Source organism: Macrotis lagotis, chromosome 1 (assembly GCF_037893015.1).
Source record: "Macrotis lagotis isolate mMagLag1 chromosome 1, bilby.v1.9.chrom.fasta, whole genome shotgun sequence".
NCBI classification, from domain to species: Eukaryota; Metazoa; Chordata; class Mammalia; order Peramelemorphia; family Peramelidae; genus Macrotis; species Macrotis lagotis.
In genome coordinates, this window is record NC_133658.1 from 448,983,396 (window position 1) to 449,006,198 (window position 22,803).

General features: G+C 36.1%; 1 protein-coding gene across 1 annotated transcript in view; it reads right to left on the bottom strand.

Moving 5' to 3' along the window:
- The window catches only part of SOS2 (SOS Ras/Rho guanine nucleotide exchange factor 2), a 118,403-nt gene that overhangs the window by 30,586 nt on the left and 65,014 nt on the right, over positions 1-22,803 (bottom strand). The window contains exons 11-14 of the mRNA XM_074213438.1: positions 18,182-18,263; positions 9,458-9,580; positions 6,667-6,770; positions 5,447-5,669 (exon numbers count right to left, since the gene is read on the bottom strand). Of these exons, the coding sequence (XP_074069539.1) occupies positions 5,447-5,669; positions 6,667-6,770; positions 9,458-9,580; positions 18,182-18,263 (532 nt within the window). The remainder of the gene's footprint in view (positions 1-5,446; positions 5,670-6,666; positions 6,771-9,457; positions 9,581-18,181; positions 18,264-22,803) is intronic.

Genomic DNA, 22,803 nt, shown 5'->3' on the forward strand with positions numbered 1-22,803 from the left:
ATCAGTTACCAAGTCTTGGTCAGTTCTACCATAACAATATATTATCTAACCACTTTACTCCAATTACACAGTCTCTATTATACCCTCAGCATTTTTTGTATGGACTATTGCAATAGACTTTTCACTTTCTCACTAAGGCACTGTTATATAGCTACCAAAATTATATTCCTAAAATACAGATTGGCCCTTATTCCTCTCCTACTCCTCTAAGATAAAACAAAATTTTCAGCCTAACCCTTAGAGTCCTCTATAATATATCTTCTAGCTACCTTTCTAGTCTGTCTTTTCAGTCCCCTCCTCCATGTCCTCTCCATTCCAACTCAGTTTTTCTCCTCCCCTCCCTCCCCTTCCTCTCCCCTACCCATACCTTACCTTTATTCTGGAGGATTCCAACATACATACTGATATTCCATTAAACACTGTAACTTCCTAATTCCTCAACTCACTTGTTTTCCATGACCTATTCCTTGACAGAGAAATTGAAGTGGCTTGCCATTGCCTTCTCTAGCTCATTTTACAAATGAGGAAACTGAGATCAACAGGGTTAAGTGACTTGACCAGGGTCACACAACTAGTGAGTGTGTCTGGGGCTAGATTTGAACTCAGAAAGAGTTCTCCTGGCTCTAGGCTCAGAAATCAATCCACTACACCACCTTGCTGCCCCCACACACCTCACTAGAAAGATGGTTATACCGTTGATCTTGCCAGAATCCACAAATATTCCACTTTTCATGTTCAGAAATTCACTATTCTAATCACAATCTACCACTCTACCTCACCCTCCCTCTGTCTTGCAACTCCAAACACTGTTCTTCTTCCTTTTTTTGACCCCTTGGCATTTTAATAGGCCATCACCCTTGTATTCTCCTCTTTTCCCCAACTTGACCCCTTGAATAAACATTTCAACTGCTCTCTTAATTTCCTTGCCCTTTTATGCTTTCCCCAATCCTTCCCTTATAAAGCCTCAGTCTTGGATTTTTACTCCTATCATCTACTGCTTTGCTCCTACTCATGTGTTACTGAACAAAGCTGGAGGAAAAAAAAAAATCACACAACCATCTGAACTAGACCCTCACTGCAGCAAGGTAAACATACCTCTCTGACTCATCACCAAACTTTTTCATCCCTCCTCAGACCCCAATTGATTTCCTTTTCTCTCAACTTCTGAGCATCCTCACCCCTCACCTTGACTCCTATCTCAGTGCAAAAAAACTGAGGTCATTCACAGAGAGCTCCCTTTTCTTCCCTTTTCCTCATGACACATTAGATAGCTTCTGCCACCATTTTCTCCTTAATTCTATCTCACCATTCTCCTTGCCAAGGAAAATTCCTCTATGATTCCATTCTATCCCATCTTCTCTGTCCCTTTTATTATCTGTACTCTCATTTATTTTCAATCTCTCCTGTCTAGCTGCTTCTCTACTATCCAAAAATATACCCATTTCTCTCTAATTTTCATAAAATTTTCACTTGACACATCCATCTCAGTTAACTTATTTTCTTAAATCTTTCCTACCTTTTCTGCCACAGGTGCCTCCAATTTCTTTTCTTTACTCTCTTCTTAGCTTTCTGTATTTTGGCTTCTGATCTTATCAGTCAATCAAAACCTCTCTCTCTACAACATTTGTAATGACCGCTGGGTTTTTTTTTTTGTTTGTTTTGTTTTGTTTTTTAGGTTTTCACAAGGCAAATGGGGTTAAGTGGCTTGCCCAAGGCCACACAGCTAGGTTAATTATTGTCTGAGACTGGATTTGAACCCAGGTACTCCTAACTCCAGGACGGGTGCTTTATTCACTGTGCCACCTAGCTGCCCCTGTAATGACCTCTGAATTGTCAAATTCAATGACTTTTCCTTAAACCTCATTCTCCATGACTGCTCTGCAGCCTCTGATACTATCTCTCTAGGTTATTGTGACACTGTGCTTTTCTTCCTGCTTTCTTGTGGTTCTCTTCCTCCATACCTGATCACACTTTTTCATCCATGTCTGTTCAGTATTGCTGTCCTTCCAATCTCTAGTTTCATATCTCCAATTGCTTCTCAGACATCTCAACTTCAATTCCAGTAGATAGCTTATATTCAACATCAAAATGAAACCATTATCTTTCCCCCAAATCTATTACCTTTCTGAAATTCCCTGTTACTGTTAAGGATACCACCATCCGTCTGGTCACCCAGCTCACACCTAGGTATCATCTTCAGCTCTTCACACTGTCTCACTTCATATCCAATCTGTTGCTAAGTGCCATCAATTTTATCTTCCTAACAGCTCTTGGATATATTCCCTCTTCTTTAGTCATCACTGTAGATGATGATATCCCAGTAGATACTTTCAATCACCTCTTGACTCAACTATTTAGAGAATTTGTGGTTGGTCTCCCTGTCTCAAGTCTCTCCCTACTCTGGTCCCTCCATTCAGCTATAAAACTGATCATCCTAAAGTCACCTCTCTAATCAACAAATACCAGTGACTCTCTAATACTTCTGAGATCAACTATAAAATTCACTGTGTGTGGTATTCACAACCTGGTTGTGAATCTAGTCACAATGACCTCATTGCTGATCCTCACATAAGACATTCTATGTCCTGACTCCATGCATTTTTATTTATGGTCCCTAATTCTCTTACGTCTCACGTCTAGGTCCTGGCTCCCCTGGATTCCTATAAGTCCTAATTAAAATTCCACCTTTCCATGAGAAGCATTTCCCAATCCTCAATATTACTAACTTACCTCTATTGATTACCTTCAATTTATTCTTGCTTGTACATGAGTTATATTCTTCATTATATTGTAAGATCCTTGAGGACAGGGAGTTTTTTATCTTTTTTTTTTAATTCCCAGAACTCAGTATATAATATATGCTTACTAATAAAATGACATTCACCTTGGCTTATTAGCTATTTCTCATATAAGACATTCAAAGACATTCATTCCAAAATTTACCACCATGACTTTGCATGGTATTTCCTCTAACCATCACTCTGCCATGTCTAGAATGTAATGCTTTTTTACTTCAACCTTCAAAAATCCATAGCTTTCTTCAAAGCTCTTCCTCCAACATGAAGTACTGTTGATCCATTGCCTAGCTACTTAATTTATCCTACCTTTGCCCCATCTCCATGGAGACATCCTCTACTAAATGAAGATTTTTATTTAACACATTCTAAAATCCATTTTTAAAAATGATATGGTTATACTTTCTCTTTGCTACCTATCCATATACCAGTTAGTTAATGTCCAAATACACCTTGTCCATGAAGTTTTCCTCTTTCAATATGAATTGATTTTGCTTTCTTCTATGGCATTTATATCAAACAAGTGCCCTTAATGACATAATTCATTGTATTGCTTACTATCTGCATTGGCCATATTTTCACAAGACTACAAAACTATCAACTCTTGGCATTTAAGAATCTCCACAATCTGATGCCATCATGTATTTCCAATTCAATTAAAAAAACATTTAACATATACCTGGTACACACAAGATATAAAGGCAAAAATTAAAAGATATTGTCTTTAATCAGCTTATGTTTGCTTATCAGATTCTACGTGTACATACAAAAATATAATAATACCAGATAAACTATGAGAGTGAACCAGCTGGTAAATCAGGGAAGGTTTAGTATCAAATTTAAGTCTTTAAAGAAGGTAAGGATTCTAAGATGCAGTGAAGGAACAGTACAGTTTGGGAATGGGGGATGGCCTGGGTGAGTGAATAGCTGGAGAAGAAGAGTCAAATTCCAATCTGACTGGAACATAGAGCTCATGAAGCAGAGCATGAGATAAGTCTACAAAGAGTCAGATGGAGAAAGTTCATAAAGGAGTTTGTACTTTATCTAAGTAATGAGAAGTCAGGATCAGGGGAACATCAGGGACAGAGTTATGTCATGGAAAGAATATTTTAGCAATTCTCAAGAAAACAGAATGGAGAATGGAAAACAAGGACACCAATGAACAAGGTGTCACAACTAGACGGGGTAGAGAAAACAATAAGCAGAATTAGAATATAATGCTTATTTCACTTTTGTTTTTGTATACCTAGTGTTTAGAACAATGCCTGTTATACAGTAGACTTTTAATAAATGCCTACTGGTTAAGTGAATTAGGGTATGGCTGCGTGTGTGTGTGTGTGTGTGTGTGTGTGCAAAGATTCAAAAGACTGAGTATCAGATTTTGGACAGTCTATCTAGTTCTGTCATATAATTTTCATTCACTTTTTTCTTAACTTTAAGAGGAAAATTATACCAATTCATCTTTTTTAAAGAAAATAAAATAGCAGTAGTAGCAACATTTTCATAGTATTAACAAAAATGTAAAAAGCAGTTTAGCACAGCAGATAGTTCGCCTTGTTAAAAGTCCTACCTCTGACACATAATGACCTGGGTAGGGAGAGGAAACTGGGGAGAACTAGCTCAGATGGACCTGAAGCAAGTCAGGTCACAGTAAGGGAGTGTCATCACCAATAACCAAGCATCTGAAGTCAGATCCCAGCCCCAGCCTGGCATAACAGAAGTAGAGACAGAACAAGTTTTGAGAAGTTACTGAAAAGAGGACACAGCAATGAATTTGTGAAGCTATAGTAGAAGACAGAATCAATTTAAACCCTGGACACCAAGATCAAATTAGGAATGAACTAGGAACTTGGGAATTAATATGAAATATCTAATTCTGCCCAACTATATGCCAACAAAACCATAAAATCAATAAATATTTTCAAATATTCTACTCACAAGTTGGCTTTCTTTGAAAGAGTTTTAGTTGTTACTGGGGGGGTGAGGGGGGGATTTGAGGAGATGAGGTGGGATATGGTAAAAGTAGAAGAAAGGGTGACCTACACATGAGTAGCTTGCTAATACTTATGCCTTTCAGTTCATGGAAGAAAGTTTAAAGTTCTCTTTTTACTTAGCTTTTTCTCTCTTATCACCTAGAATGTTCTGAAAATAAAAGGAACTTGACATAAATGATTATTGAAATGAACAAAACTGCTACTTCACTGAAGGAGGCTATGTCAGCTTTGCTTTCTTTCTAGCTCAAGTATAATTTGGTAACATAATTTCATTTTAATAAATATCTATGGAGACAATTCTGTGAGTCTATATGGTAAGACATAAGAAATTTTACTTGTAATAGTCAAACTCTATAGTTTAAAGATTCTGAGTTCAGCTCTGATATTTATAAGTTACATGACTATGGAGTCTTGTCACTATAGTTTCCTAATCTATAAAATTGAGACAATCTGCTTTTAAAAATTTTTTTTAAAGGAAAGAACCTTATTAACCTTAAAGTGAGATATAAATTTGAATTATCACTATTTGTGCTTATATTAATAAGCACAAATAACTTAAAATAAGATTTGTAGAACAGATAAAATATGTGCCTACAGACCCTAAAAACTGAGTAATGGATTATTTTAAATTCTCTACTTGTGGCAGTATCGAATTACCTGTAGAGATCAGATTCCAGAAGTGTTAGTTGACGCGCAATTTCTATTGGATGAAGGGTCATGAGATCAAATGTTTCATACTGTCCTGGTCTGCTAATATGCCACTCTATTGGTGGTGGTGGACTTTCAAAAGTAATATTATGGCTAATTCCATTTGCCTGAGCTTGTTTTTTCCTCTTGATGATTTTAACAATCGACTCTACCCACTTCTTCATGGTTTTTCCTGAAAAATAAAAAAGATCTATAGGAAGACCTCATTTGCAAGTATGTTAATGTTGGTCAAATAATTTTTTGCTAAACATTTACTTTATGCTATTTTAGAAGCAACTCAGATAATAGAATATATATAGCATTCTAGATGATAGCACATATAGAAATAAAAAACTAGATTTAGATTTTATAGTAATCTCTTCTCATGAAAGTAAAAAAAAATTGTAAATGGCATGTTTTAAAAATGGAACAAACAGGGGCAGCTAGGTGGCACAGTGAATAGAGCACCAGCCCTGTAGTCAGGAGGACCTGAGTTCAAATCCAGCCTCAGACACTTAATAAACCTAGCTGGAGGACCTTGGGCAAGTCACTTAACCCCATTGCCTTGCAAAAAACATAAAAAAAAAAGTGGAACAAGCATTTCAAAATGGCTACTTTAGATCAAACTCTTCTAGGAACAAAGGAGAAGAAAATTAAACCAGCCTTAGACTTCATGTGTTTTATCAAAGCCATTATCCATTTGATGATGTAATATTCTACTCTAATTCTATTGCTATTTTCCTCTCATCTTAATATGCCTAGAAGTACATTTTCTGGTTATCACAGAAGGAAGAAAAATATTATAGGCAAACTGCAAATCATTCAATTATAATAACCTAGGGAATGAATATTACAGATTATTTTCTACATATTTTCTTCATGCTAGAAGTGTAATAGATTAAACATGTAAATAGGATTGTCTGGACAAGTCCCTCAACTCCTTTAAATATAAAATGATCACAAGAACTCAGAAGTATAAATAACAAGTTTTAAGTAATTTTGAAATGACTTCAGGTGATTCTAAGGTGAGTGAACTGACAAAGACTGGCAACCTATATTGTTCCAAATGTTCAATGTATTTTAAAATTAGATGTTTAGGCAAGGCAATAAAAAATTTTTTTTTAGAAATCAGATTTTGAAAGATTTGAAAACTCAAATTTAAGTTATAATCAGACTTTGAAATGACATACCTTTTACACTTGAAATAAAGGATTCTAATTTTTCAAGTAACTCCAGATCTCTCTCAAAATCATAAAAATGATGTTCTACCCAGTGCCGAAAAACATTTAGTATCCTAATAAAATGGAAAGAAATGAAGAAAACACTTTAGTGTAACCCAAGCACTCAAATTGTTTGTTATAATTCTCTAGTAGCATGGTGACAGTCCTAAGTGAAATGATCAATACAAATTTAAGGGGAAAAACTACTACTCTGATTGAGTATTTATATGACATCTTTAGAATTTTGACAGTATCAAGGCAAAAACAAAAAACAAACCTCAGAGAAATTAATGTTTTTAAAAAAGTGAGGCTGGTGACTTAACATGACACCTACTCTCTCAAATCTAAATTCATGTGGTTGTCATGGCATAACCTCTCTGATGTCATGGTCTTCAGAAATGAAGGACAAACATTATTATTTAGTTATCTTAAGAAAATTTTCCTTATCAATATGAATTTAGTGAAAGAAGAATTAGATTTCAATTCTATTTCTCAATTGTTCTTGGGAGAGTGAAACTCAACAGAACATGGGTAAATAAAAAGACTAAAACTTTAAATTTCAATTTCCTTATTAGTGATTAAATCAGGATTTTAAATTACTTTCACTAATAATAAAGAACTGGAAACCAAGTATATACCCACCAATTGAAAAATGGTTAAATAAATTGTGATATGTGAACATTATAGAATAATACTGTGTAGTAAGAAATGATGTTGCTAATGAATAAAGACACTAAGAAAATCTACATGAATTGATAAAAAAGGAAGTAAGCAGAGGCAAGAAAATGATAAACATGATGATTCCAATAATGTAATTAGAAAGAATAGCTACACATACAAAAAAATCAAAAATGAATTTAATAAATGGAGCAAATGGATACAAAAGAAAACATGAAAAGATATCCTCAAATCATCCCTTCATGAAGGTAAGAGATCCAAAGGGGCTAAACAGAAAACAAATTTTCAGACTTTTTCAATGTATTCATTAGTTGTACTGATTTTTTCCCCTTTTTTGGTTTAAAAAAACTATTTATTAGAAGTTTAAATTTTTAATCTATGAAGAGTAGAAAAACTACTTTTAAATTGTGAAATGGAAAAGGATATTTTAGAATCCAATAAACATACTATAGAAACCTTAAAACTTACACATGTGGTATGGGGTGATAGTAGGAGTCTGGATAGAGTCCTTTTAGGAAGTGGGATTGTGGGATAATGTCTACAAGCATCACAAGGAAAGAGAAAAGAATTACATATCAACTCATTTTTTTTTTTTACTTCTGCCTCAGTAGATGCTCCTTTTATATACTAGGTAGTATATTGGGCCTCAATGATTATGAGAAAAGTCAATGCTGAGGTGACCAATAAGCCCTAAATTTATTACCCAAGTCTGGTGTTAAGAGGCAAAATAATGGTAATGGTGTTGTTATTGTTGTCCTTTGTCCTCAAAGAGGACAAAAATGACAAAACTATGTTGGAATCATGTTGCAGTATGTCTAACTGTGGGTGATCAGACCAATACAAACTCAGAAGACTCTACCTGCATATCATACTATGCACAAATAGTCCATGTGAACATTTGGGGTGGATTCTCTAAATTTGCACATCTCACGTTTCTTTTGAGTTACTTCAATTTGGCTTTGCTTACAAAGCACAGCACCTTCTCTGATGAGGGAAAACCATATGGGCATTCCTATGCTAGTGTCTCCCATATTGCACAATCAATTCCAAAGCCCATTAGAGTTGAGCTCATTTCAATAGATACTTCTAACACTTAGTAGCTATGTTATGTTGGGCAAATCATTTATATCTCTAAACAAAGCTGTACTGCAGTTTCTTTCAGTAAATCTGTGGTCCTATATTCAATGCAATGTTGGTTAGCTGTAGTTTATGTGCTATGACATTTCCAAACATGAAAATCTAAAGACTGTTAGTAAGGAAGATAAATTTTCTAAAAACAAGCTTATTCACAGTGATTCCATGACTAGGAGTTATCACTTCCAAAATCACAACAATCAGATTTATCAATAACCAAGAGTGGCTTTTAAAAATTTAGTTAAAAAAATAACTTTTGAGTTACAAAGAACTAAAAAAATTGTATTTGCCTAAATTTGTCAAGATGGAACTTAGAAAGTTCCTCTGCAACATAATCTTAGAAAGTTGTCTGCGGAATTTAAGTAAATAAGTGACTTGTTGGGGGAGGGGGTCAAAGACCTGCTCTCTATTCACTATGCTCTTAAGAAGGTTTTAATATATAGATATAGATATAGAGATAGAGATATAGAGATAGATATAGAAATAGATATGTATATGCATGTGTATAAATATAAATATATAATATAGATGTAGGTATAGATATATCTCTTGATAAAGAGATCTATTATATCTAAATTTAATTTTACAAAGCTTAATTATACTTGAAAATAAATAGTAGGACACTAGATTATAGGAATAAGAAGCCATCTGTAAGGTATATATCATATAATTGTAAATGACCAGAGCACACTTTGTCACCTGAAACCTCATTGCATTTGAGAATATATTTGTGCATAAAGCAAACACAAAGATGATAGCAACACCTGCATTTGATATGGTGAGAGAGAGAGAGAGAGAGAGAGAGAGAGAGAGAGAGTGTGTGTGTGTGTGTGTGTGTGTGTGTGTGTGTGTGTGTGTGTGTGTGTGGTGTGTGTGTGTTTGAAGTTTTGTGTTGTATGGAGAAGGAAAACTGCGTGGAATATGAGAAATATTAATACAGGGCTCAAACCTAAGTTGTACTGGTTGGACATATTCCTTGCGAAACCGTTTCAGATCTGCACTGATTGGTTGCTCTCCTTTCTCCATTGCCAATTTATCTGCTTCAGTAGGTTCTGGTTCAGGAATTTCAAACCTAGGAATAGAGCAAAACTAAAGATAAATATTAGCTATTTATGTAGGTAAGAATGAATGGGAAAAGTTCAGGTAAATACTCTCTGATTTGCCAAGCATGGTCTCATTGTCCTCTCCCCCCAATCAAAAAAAAAATTAACTTAAAAAAAAAACCAAAGAAATATAAAGAAATATCAAACAATTTAGAGTAAGCAGTTAGATAATAATTTGACTAATTCAACACTGTAGCCAAAAGGGTCTTTTTCCTCTTAGAAGACAAATGAAGTGTAGTGTCTACATCATGATCTAAAAAAATGCACCTGTGCTCCAAAGACTGCTAGAAAGAAAAATCTAGGAAACTAGATATGACTTATCCTCCACCCTTTTCCATTTGGTAAATTTAATGAAAACATATTAAAACCAATAAAATAACTACTGATAATTAAAAAAACTATGCTAAAGTTTACAGACTGCTCTTCAGCAATATAATAATGAAAGCAAAGAACTGGAAACAAAACAGATATCCATTTAATCGGAAAATGTCTGAACAAATAGTGGAATGCAATGGAATTTTGTAGTGCCATAAAAGATGAAGAATATTCTAGGACAAAAGAACTATAGAAAAATTTATATAAAATGAAACAGAATAAAGTGACTAGAATCAGGTAAACATTTTTTTCATTAAAAATAATAATATAGGGCGGAGCCAAGATGGTGACAAGAAGGGATTGAGTCTTAGGAGCTCTCTGATAAAATTCATCAGCTAAGGACTCTAACTAAACTTTCGAGAGACAGAACCCAAAAAGGGACCCAGTGAGGCAGTTCTCCTACTCAAGGTAACCTGGAAAAGAGCGTAAAGGCTCTGCACCCCGGGGTCGGAGAGGCGACCTGCCAGAGGGGTGGCCCACCAGAACCAAAAACCCTCAGCCTCCCCGAGGCAGCCCCAGGGTGCTGGGGGTCTCAGCTCACAGCAGCGGGGCAGTCTCCTGAGCTGCACCCCAGGGAGCACTGGGCACAAAGTGGGGGAACAGCGGGGACCTCTGCCAGAGCGAGCACTTGGAGCCCAGCCCTCAGGGCACACAGCAAGCAGCATCCTCTTTCCCCAGCCCTGATCCAGGAAACAGAAGCAGGCAGAGCCAGTAACCAGGAGCCCCCAGGGCATAAGCCCATTGAGCTGAGGGAGTGGAGTGAAGAGAGAGAGACTGCAGAGCTCTGTCCTCTGCCCCTGGAACAGGAATCTGGGGCTCTGACCACATTCAGATCCTGACCACAGTCTAGGCCCCCCCCATAGAACAGCAGCCAGCCCCCCCCCCACATCAGCCCCTTGGCAGAGGGGGGCGCTTATGGTCATTCACAGACCAGGAGGGAGGACAGAACCTCACACACTGAGACCCTTGTGGGAGTGTCCCAAAAGCTCAAGAAACACCCCAAACCAGGCCCAGGCTTGGAAAATGAGCAACAGAGAAACAAAAAGAAGACTATTGAGAAATATTTTGCAATGAGCCCAAGAAGGACCAAAATGCTCAGTCTGAAGATGAGGAAGCACAAGCTCCTGCATCTAAAGACTCCAAGAAAAACAAATTGGGCTCAGGCTATGACAGAGCTCAAAAAAGACTTTGAAAATCAAATGAGGGAGTTGGAAGAAAAACTGGGAAAAGAAAGGAGAGAGATGCAGGAAAAACATGAAAATGAAGTCAGCAGCTCAGTCAAGGAAATCCAAAAAAATGCTGAAGAAAATAGCATGCTAAAAACCAGCTTAGGTCAAATGGACAGAACAGTTCAAAAAGTTATTGAGGAGAAGAATGCTTTAAAAAGCAAAATTGGCCAGATGGAAAAAGAGATAAGAAAACTCTCTGAGGAGAACAAATCCTTCAGACAAAGAATAGAATTCAGGGAGATTGATGAATTTACCAGAAATCAGGTATCAATACTTCAAAACTAAAAAAATGAAAAATTAGAAGAAAATGTGAAATATCTCATTGAAAAAACAACTGATATGGAAAACAGACTTAGGAAAGATAATTTGAAAATTATTGGAATACCTGAAAGTCATGATCAGGAAAAGAGCCTTGACACCATTTTCAAAGAATTACTACAGGAAAATTGCCCTGATATTCTAGAAGCAGAGGGCAAAATAGAAATGGAGAGAATCCACTGATCCCCCCCGAGAAAGAGATCCCAAAAAACCAACCCCTAGGAATATTATAGCCAAGTTCCAGAACTCCCAAGTCAAAGAGAAAATATTACAAGCAGCCAGAAGGACACAGTTCAAATATCCTGGAGCTGCAGTCAGGATCACACAGGACTTAGCAGCAGCTACACTGGAAGCTCATAGGGCTTGGAATACAATATACCAGAAGGCAAGAGAGCTTAGAATGCAGCCAAGAATGAACTACCCAGCAAGGCTGAATGTCCTCTTCCAGGGAAAAAGATGGACTTTCAATGAACCAGGGGAATTTCAAAGGTTCATTTTGGAATGGCCAGAGCTGAACAGAAGGTTTGATCTTCAGATACAGGACTCAAGTGAAGCATGGAGATTGGAGGAGAGGGGGGAAATATGAGGGACTTAATGATGATGAACTGCATGTATTCCTGTATAGAAAAATGACACTGATAATATTCATATGAACCATCTCAGTTGATAGAGCAGGTAGAGGGAGCTTTTATAGTTGAAGCACAGGAGAAAGCTGAATTCAAAGATAAAATATGGTGTAAAAATGGAGTCAATAGAAAAAAAAGGGAAATGGAATGGGAGAAAGAAAAAGGAGAGAGGGAATAGTCCAAGATATTTCACATAAGCTTTTTTTTTTATTACAATGAGCTATTGCAATGATATGGAAGGGGGGAGGCAAGGGGGAATGAGGGAAACTTTGCTCTCATCAGAGGTGGCTAGGAGAGGAAACAGCATATATACTCAATGGGGTATAGACATCTGGAGTAAGAAGGAGGGGGGGAGCAGGGGGAAGGGGTGGGGATGTGAATAAAGGAGGAGCGGATGGACCATGGGAGGAGAGTGGCCAGATATAACACATTTTCTTTCTTACTTCTTGCAAGGGGCTGGGAATGGAAGGCCTGCCCAGGACCACAGGGCCAGGTGGATTCTGGGCCTAAGGGGTGGTATGGGGGCTCAGGGCTTCTTGGCCCCAGGACTAGGGATCTGTCTGCTGTGCCACTCAGTGACCCTACAGCAGAGTCAGAGTGAAAGGAGAGAGAAAATATAGTACATGGTAGTGGAGAAATAAGACAGGAGGGAGTTGCGATCAGCAATGGCAATGGTGGAAAAATATGGAAACAACTTTTGTGATGGACTTATCATAAAGAATGAGATCCACCCATGACAGAGTTGTTGGTGTTGGCACAAAGACTCAAGCACATTTTTTGTTATGATTATTTGGGGGAGGGTGCAGGGCAAGTAGGGCTGGATGGCCTGCCTGGGGCCACATAGCAGGGTGATCATTGGGTGTCTGGGGCCGGATTCGGACCCAGGTGTTCCTGGCTCAAGGTCCAATGCTCTGTCTGCCACCCAGCCACCCCTACTATTATTACTATTTTATTTTATTTTGGGTCGTTTTTCTTTCTTTTTTTTTTTTTTTGGTTTTTGCAGGGCAGTGGGGATCAGGTGGCTTGCATGTCACACGGCTGGGTGATTGTTGGGTTTACGAGGCTGGATGTGGATTTGGGTGCTCGTGGCTCCAGGGCTGTTGCTTCGTCCATTGTGCCACTTGGCCATACCTACAATTATTACTATTATTATTTTTTTAGTTTAATTTTTTTCCTCTCCCCTTTACTTTTTTCACCCAAACAAGTCTATCTATATTCATGGGGGAGAAGGAGAGGTATTTTGTTTACTTGTAAAGAAGAATATTTTATTAATGTAAAAAAAAATTTGTACAAAATGAGATAAAAAAATTAAAAAGTTGCTAAAAAAATAATAATAATATAAAGGGAGAAAATTCTGAAAGAAGTCAAAATTTTGAATAAAGCAGTGACCTATCATGACTTCAAAAGACTGATGATAAAACATATATACATATAGGACTAGAGCTACTACAGAAAAAAGTATGTATTTTCAGATGAGGACAACATCTTGATTTGTCTTGTCTAATTATATATATATATATATATATCTGATATAAGGAATGCATAAGGGTGAGGACAGGTAGATTGGTGGGCAATGAAATGAAAAAAGAACAATAATAAAGAATTTTAAAAGCTAAAGAAGAAAAAAATCAGAGTTCTGATCAATATAATAATCAATTGTGGGAGTGGCTAGGTGGTGCAGTGGACAGAGCACCAGCCCTGGAGTCAGGAGTACCTAAATTCAAATCTGACCTCCAGACACTTAATAATTACCTAGCTGTGTGGCCTTGGGCAAGCCACTTAACCCCACTGCCTTGCAAAAAAAAAAAAAAAATCTAAAAATAAAAATAATCAATTGTGGCTTCAGAGAATTAAAGTATGACAGATGTGGAATGAAGCACTACAGATTTCCAATTATGGCTACTGTGTTGATCTATCTTACTCCACTGCACTTCTTAGGTATAAGAGAGGTGTTTTATGGAGGAGGGGACACTTAAACGGAAATAACATGTAAAATGCAAAAAAAGTATCAATTAAAAAAAGAGAGAGAATAGGGAAATGATAAAGTTCTGATAATAAATTTTCCAATAAAGGAAAGTGACAACAGTACCAATAATTTTTCCTTCTCAAAGAGGTATATACAATTTTTTTTTCAGAAAAGTTTTTCTTAATTTTTTTTAATGTCTAAGTTATCACATTCTCTGGAATTCTCTGGAAGTGATTGTTTCACTGAATGGTCATTATTCCTCTCCACCTAGAATTCAAAGGCAATTTCTCTACAGCTAAATTTGGATGCAAAAAATCATTTTAATCCATTAATCAATTATTCTCTAGGTGTTTTTCCTATTGATCACTTTCCTTTCCATTTTTTTTACTTAATAGCATTTTTAATTACATATAAAGATAGTTTTCAATATTCATTTTTGTAAAATTTTGAGTTCTGAAATTTTCTTCTCCCTATTTTCCCTTCCCTTCCCCAGGATAGTAAGTAATTTGATACAGGTTATACAAGTATGCTTATGTTAAATATGTTTCCATATTAGTCATGTTATGGAAGAAGATTTAGAACGAAAGGGAAAAATTACAAGAAGTAAAACAATAAAAAACAAAATTTAAAAAGTAAAATTAGAGCTTTGATTAGCATTTATTTATACTTCACAGTTCTTTTTTCTGGATATGCATTTTCCATCACATCTTTTTTTTTTCCTTCCTTCCATTTTTGATGTTATGTGGCTAAATACTTTCTCATTTTGGGAAATTCTAAGTAAAGGAAATTATTCTCTCTCTCTCAAGACAATGTCCAAGGTCACACAACTAGGTGATTATTATTTAAGTATCTGAGGCTGCATTTGAATTCTGGTCCTTCCTGACTGCAGGACCAGTGCTCTATCCACTTTGCCACCTAGCTGCCCCAGTTATTTTCCCTTATTAGAAAAAAAAATGCTTTGTTTTGGTTTTAAATACATTTCTCCACTCCACTCCATCTCATTATAACATGGAGATAACAGATTACATTTTTTTGTTGTCTAAAAATCAGGCTGGTTAAGTGTGGGGTTCTCTTTACTAGCCAGATCTCAGAGTAAAGAATTTTTTTGGTCATAGTAATTTTCAAAGAACCAGTTCAATTTCATGTTGTCTTCCACTCTTGAATTCCTTCCTTACCCTGTCCACTCATGCCCTGCCCAAATCCCAACCCTGAATTACCCCCCACCATCCACCTTCTCGTTCTAGAAGTCACATAACCACCATTATTCTGAATATTAAAAGTGCTTGACCTTATCCCTATGTTTTTACTCTATAGTCTCGGATAAGAGATCTTTTTCCAAACCAAAGTCAATTCCTCTACTTGTATCCTTGATCCCATATCCTCTTCTATCTCCATTGTCAGAATGTCCTCAAAATCATTTCCTACCAATTTCAAATTTTTCTTCTTTGGTTCATTCTCTGCTGGGTCCAGATCTCCTCTGTCCCTGATTTGATCCTACTATCTCCTTTCAAGTGGTTGTCCTAAATAATTCCTCCTTTTCATCAACTCCTAAAAAAAAACTGTCTATAATTCCTATCCCTTAAACTGGCTTCCAATCTCATCACATAACTCAACTGAAAGTGCTCTCTTCAAAGTTACCACTTTCAAGTTACCATCGTCTCCTCCTAGATACTCTCTCCTCTCTGGTTTCTTGTTCCCTTGATCTCTTTTAAACCTTTAAGGAAATATTCTATTTTTTTCAAGTCTAATATCTTTATTTTATAGATCAGAAGACTAAGGCATATGGGGGCAGCTAGGTGGCGCAGTGGATAGAGCACCAGCCCTGGAGTCAGGAGTACCTGAGTTCAAATCCGGCCTCAAACACTTAATAATTACCTAGCCATGAGGCCTTGGGCAAGCCACTTAACCCCATTGCCTTGCAAAAAAAAAAAAAGACTAAGGCATAGAGAAGTCAAATGATTTGCTCATAATCCCACAGCTAAGAATAAGTATCTGAAGTGGGATGTCTTATTCACTGTGCCATGACTTTAGTTGATTTTAAGCTCAGAAAGATATAATGGTGTGACAATTCTGGGGGAAAAGGGGTACAAAACCTTAGGCTACATTAATAGAAATATAATATTAAGAAAAAGGAAATAGTACAACTATAAGCTATGTCAGAAATCTGGAGTACCATTTTTAGGCATAACATAAGCATTACATTTTAAGAGGAATACTGACAAACTGGAATACATACAGAGAACAAGAATGGAAAGGTGTAGAAATTACCAAAGAAATATTTAGCTTGGAAGAGTGAATTGTGATGTACAACAGGAATATTTGTTTAAAATATCTCAAGGATATCAGAATGTAAAAGAAGGATTACACTCACTACCTTTAGAGGGAAAAATTAGGCAGAACTGGCAGAACTTACAAAGTAGCAGATTTTGCCTCAATGTAAAGAAGAATGTTCTAACAAACTGTTTTGTTGCCCAAATACTATCTTCCAAGTACCTCAAGCTCTTAACTTTTTGGTCACCATCCACTGATCTCTTTCCCTGTCTATATGTCTAGGTTTATACCATGTTCTACTTAAGGAAATATTCTTAAAAGTTATCATTCTTGTATTATAATAATTATTATTTTCAGTGAGTCCCCTTACCCCAGTATGCTGCAAAAGTCTGTCCTGGGCTCTTTTCCCTCGGCCTAACTTCATCAGTTCCCATAGGTTCAATGAGCATATTGACACAGTTGATTCAGTTCTATATATCTAGCCCTCTCAGGCTACAATACTGTTTTATCAAACACCTATTGGATATTTCAAAAGTTTCCTAAACATACCATGTCCCACACAGAATTTATTTTTCCAAAAGACTCATCTCTTTTCCAAATTTCCTCTAAGGATACTAACATTTTGCAATCAAATTTGTAAACTTGTAAACTTCTTCACTATTCCCCATTCAACATATCTGATCAGTTATCAAATTTTGTTACTTCTACATCTTGCATCCATTTCCTTTTCTCCACTTACATGGCCACCACTATGGACCAGGTCCTCGAAAAAGTCTCTCTCCCCTGCACTATTTCAATAGTCTCCTAATTGGTCTCCTCACTAAAGATTCAGCCCTTATCAGTCTATCCTTCATATACCTGTCAAAGTAATATTTCATAAAAAAACAAGTGTCATGCCACTTCTTTGGCTAAATAAATTCTAGTGATACTCATTAAATGTTTAATGACTAAAAGACCAATATTGGGAGTCATTCTTGCCTTAAATTCATTTTGCATAAATTTATGTCTTTTTACTGCTCTTCTGCATTTATCATTTTATTCTTTATATCCCAGTGATATTATATTTATATGCCACAATTTGTTCATCCATTCTCCAAATGATGATCATCTACTTTTATTCTAGGCTTTATCTACAAAAATGGTTGCTATGTCATTTTAGTGTTCATGAAACCTGTCTTCTTATCTGTGTCCTCCTTGAGGTAAATAGCTAATATTGGGATTTCAAGATCAAAGGGTATGGGAATTTTAGTCTTTATCTAATTCTAAATTGCTTTTCAAAGTGTTTGTATCAATTCACAGCTCGATCAACAATTCAATAACGTCTTTCTCCAATCTTTCCAGTATTAACTATTATTAATTTTTTTGCCAATTTTCTGATGTGATATTAAACCTTTGAGCTGACATGATTTGCATTTTTCTTATTATTAGTAAGAGCATTCTTTTGTATGGCTCTTAATGGTTTACAATTCTTTTGAGAACTGTTTATATGTTTTGATAATCCTTCTATTGAGATATGATTTGTTTTATGTTTTTAAAAAAGTTGCAGACTATAAATTTTGCCAAGTTCTACCCTTTTAAATGAACTGTTTATTATTTAACTGATTATTTCATATCAAATACATAACACAAGTAAAATACTATAAAATTTGAGGAATTGAAAAAGATAAAAGAAAGAAGTCCCTTCTAAATCTAAGATTTTAGGAAATATAGATTTGAAAATCTGCATAGTGGAAATTAACTTTTTTTTAGAAGTTGCTATAAATGAAGTTTATATATTTTTCTTACCGTTCAATCAATAACTTCAACAACTCCTGTGGTTTACAAAATGAACGATAGGTTGTAAGAAAAGTACGCACAAAATTGGGATCTGTAAAGGAAAATTAATAAAAATTATTTATAAATTTTCTTCAGTCTAATTAAATTAATAAGACAATACAGTGATGTCTCCCCTAGAGGAAGCTAGGTGGCATAGTGAATAGAGTGCTGGGTCTGGGGTCAGGAAGACCCAAGTTCAAATCCAGACTGTGACACTTATTAGTCATGTGACACTGGGCAAGTCACTTATCCTGTTAGCCTTAGTTTCCCCTACTGTAAAAATGGAGATAACACTAGCTGCTTCACAGAGTTATTGTGAGAAACAAATGAGATATTTGTAAAACATTTAGTATAGTTCTTGGCATGTAGTGACACTATGCAAATACTTCTTTCCTTGCCCTTCCTTCCCTCCCTCTCCCATCTGCCTACCAACTTTAAAAAAAATGTTTTTAGCCTATCTTAAAACAAAGGTACAAGGGGTGGCTAGGTGTCACAGTGAATAGAGCACTGGCCCTGGAGTCAGGAGTACCTGAGTTCAAATCCGGCCTCAGACACTTAATAATTACCTAGCTGTGTGGCCTTGGGCAAGCCACTTAACCCCATTTGCCTTGCAAAAAACCCCAAAAAACCTAAAAAAAAAAAGTAGAGGAACTTTAGACAAAAGCATATAATTTTTATTTTTTAATTCTTTGAAGAATTTAGGTTGTTGATGTTTATTCTATAGAAACTTGTAATGATTATTTATGAAATTTTAATTTCTTTACTCCAATAGTCCCATTTACATCTTCAATTCTTCCTCATTCAGAAATATAGTTTTAAAGCCAATTTGTTCACTAATATGATAATCTTCAGTTTAACACTGATGTAGGGCCATGTTCATTAAACATAATAAAATCTCATTATTATGAAAGCCAAGAGATTAGAAGAAAAATAAATCTGAAATCCATTCCATAATAGTCAGCAATTGGTGGCACCTGAAAATAGAGAGATGACAGATGGAATGGAATATCTGAGGAATAGTAAGTAATAAGATGATTTTGGCTGGATCTTGTGATGTGTTTATCATTCACCTACTATGTTGCCAGGTACTTTGCCAGGTACTAGGGATACAAATACAATGAATGAAAATATTACTATGACTAGGAAGGTGGAATAGAGCTAGACTGTGAAAAGAGGCTGGTCAGATAGGAAGAACAAGAGACAGTTGAGGAAATGTCCATAGATTGATATCCAAATCATGTCAAAAGCTTTAGAGAAAGTCCCCTTTACCTCCCCAGCACAATAATGGACCCCTTGTGAAGGATTTTTTGGAAGAGATGGCCAAGACTGGGCAGACATAGATGAATTGTAATATGTACCAACATCAAAGGATTCATCATGACAGTTAAGTATTTGAAAGAAATGTAAAAATACTGAACAAATTTATTTGTAATGAAATAATCTGAGTGTTTTCAGTACATGTTTTTTTCCCTTTTAAGAAAGGAGTAAGGGCAGCTAGGTGGCACAGAGGAGAGCACTGGCCCTGGAGTCAGGAGTACCCGAGTTCAAATCCTGTCTCAGATACTTAATAATTACCTAGCTGTGTGGCCTCGGGCAAGCTACTTAACCCCATTTGCCTTACAAAAAAACCTTAAAAAAAAATAGAAGGGAAATCTAAATTTAGAAGTGACCCACTTTTGAACTGATTATTTAAGAATCCTGATGAGGGCAAATATAACATCAGCAGTCAAAAGATGGGGTTGTCTCCCAATCTGAAATATATGATTGCTACCATATTTCCTCATGTGGAAGATGCACTCTTTTCTGAAAAATTTGGGATCTAAAACTAGGAGTATCTTATACAGTGGCTGTAGATATTTTTACTTTCATTTCATGCTTTTTGTCTTTGCACTCATTGTTTGCATTCATTATTAGTATATTAGGTTACATTTTGCCATGTTCTGTCTAGAGATGGCTCATAAAAGATTTTCATACAGTGCTGAATTGAAGTTCAAAGTGATCCAGTGTGCAAAAGTGAATGGAAATCGTGCTGCTGAACTTCAGTTTGGTCCTCCTCCAACTGAGAAAATAATCCGAGACAGGCTCTGGGAAGAAGAAACCCAACTGAAAACTCCACAGCAGAAAGCCATGAGAGGCCAGTCAGCCAAATGGCCTGAGTTAGAGAGGGAAGTGAAGAGATAGATTGAAGAGCAAAGGGCCAGTGGTATTCCTGTGTCCACAAAGATGGGTCAGCAGGAAGCAAGAAGAATTGCTGATGAAAAAAAAGTGACAGATTTCAAAGGAGGACACAACTGGTGCTTCAGGTTCATGAAACAGAATGGACTAAGCATGCATCCCCACACCAGACTTGCACAGGAAGTGCTTATGATCACCTACAGACCAAAGCACAGGCAGGAGAGCAATCAGAGACTCTCCTAAGATAGGAATTCCTCATCAAACACAGATGAGGATGAACTCATGGATAGAGTTTTGACAGTGATTAGGAGTTGTATGATTTTTATGATGAATAAAACCTGAGTTCAATAACTTTATGTAATATATTTTTTCCCCAAATTTCAGGCCCCCAAATTAAGTAGTGTAGTTTATCCATGGGGAAATATATATACTAACAAAAGTCACAGTGGAGTTTTATACTTATATGTACTACAAAGAAAAGGCAACATGATGAAGGAAAGAAAGCACTGAATTTGAGAGTCAGAAAGAGATATGATAGGATCACTGTTAGGCTTTTACTTCTCCCCCATCATGAGTTACAATGCAAGAAAGCTATCTGCAAGATTTGAACGGGCCAGGGAGCTAAGGTTTACCTTGACTTCCTAATGGCCACGATGACAAGGCTTCCTAGGTCTTAAGACAACAAAAAGACTTGTGAGTGAGAAGGTGAAACCCTTTAGACTTGGTAGATGGTAGATGTCCCAAAACCATCAGAATAACCACACCTTCCCCTTCTAGAAGGTGAGCTAAGTGCTATAACCCTATGGAATATCAATTCCATGCAATAGTTATGTAACCATTTCCTCATTTTTGAAATAAGGAGACTGTACTCTATTTCTAAAATTCACCTAGCTCTAAATTTATTATCTTAAAATACTATAATAATAGTAATAATAGCTTCCATTTATACAGTATTTTCAGTTTGCAAAGCACTGTATATTTTATCTTATTTGATCCTCACAATAATCCTGTAAGATGTGTTATAACAATCTCCATTTTACAGATAAAGAAACTGAAGCTGAGAAAGATTATGTGACTGGTCCAGGTTCACAGAACTAATAAGAGCTGAGGCAGGATTTGAACTCAGGTCTTCCTGGTTTCAAGTCCAGTGCTCTTACCTAGTACTTCACTAAGGCTCTTTCTCTATGAGTGTCCGTATTAGCAAGATCATCCATCAACTGATGGTAACTGTACATGTCATGTCACAGATGTATGCTGGTAGACTCTTCAATTTCTCTAAAACATTTAGGCCCAGAACTTTATACATGTTAAATTTCATGGTGACACAACATGGCTTATTGGATGGCCTCTAGTTGAAGCTTCCCTTAAAGCATTAAGTTCTAAGGTTAAAGTTTTTCCTTATATAACATATATTTTTTCCTTTTTATAACATATCCATTATTCCCAAGACAATTATCATGTCAGACCTAAGTCTTCTTCTCTAGGCTAAATATTCCCAGTTCTTTCAACAACATAGATATCTAGTACTGGCCACCCCTCCTGAGTTCCTGTCTCTAGTCATCAACTATGAATTGATTATTAATTTATGAAGTATGCCTGCTTCTTTGGATCACAGGAAAGATCATGATAGTAGCAAAAAATAGAGATGTAATCACACTCTAATCACAGAGTGGGCAAATAGCCCAGTATGTAAAGAGACAAGTGGCAAAAAAAAAAAGAAACAGAAGTAGATGGCATGGAATGGGAAGAAAGGCTGGCAGTATGGGGAACAGGATGGGGAAAGGGAGAGGCATAAAGTATCACTTACGTAACCGTGGATTAGAGTAAAGAGCACTCAGCAGTATGGACCCAAAAGATACTGAAGAATGTTGGGGTGGGGATAAGAGGGGGAAGTAAGGAGGAGGAGAAGAATAGGTCTCATTTTTATACAACAAATTAACTTTCATCTGTGCTACCTTGGGATTAGTCTACTAACATATTCAGGTTATCTCAGAAGTTGTTAGCAAAACTTTGAACATATCCACATCATCTTAAAGTAAAAAGTAACAACTGGTGTTCAGCTGGTCTTACTGTGGATGTCTAGAACTTATCTGAGATTTACACATCATAGGATCAAAAGGTCCTTGACAACAAAGTTAGAATGGTTACTCTTGATTCAGTATTTATTACTAGGATGTGATTCTTGGTTAATTTACGGTATAATTGATAAATTATGCACTTCTGATCTTCTAGATGTCCCTTTGCAATCTCACATCCTGTTATTGCTACCTTCGACTAGAAAGGGAGGAGGATAGTCAAGCTATAATATATATATTATAATATGTACAATGTCTGTTATATATATTATAAAATTATATATTATATAATTTTATTATATTACACAAGATATAATTTTTAATCAATATATTTTGGTTTTT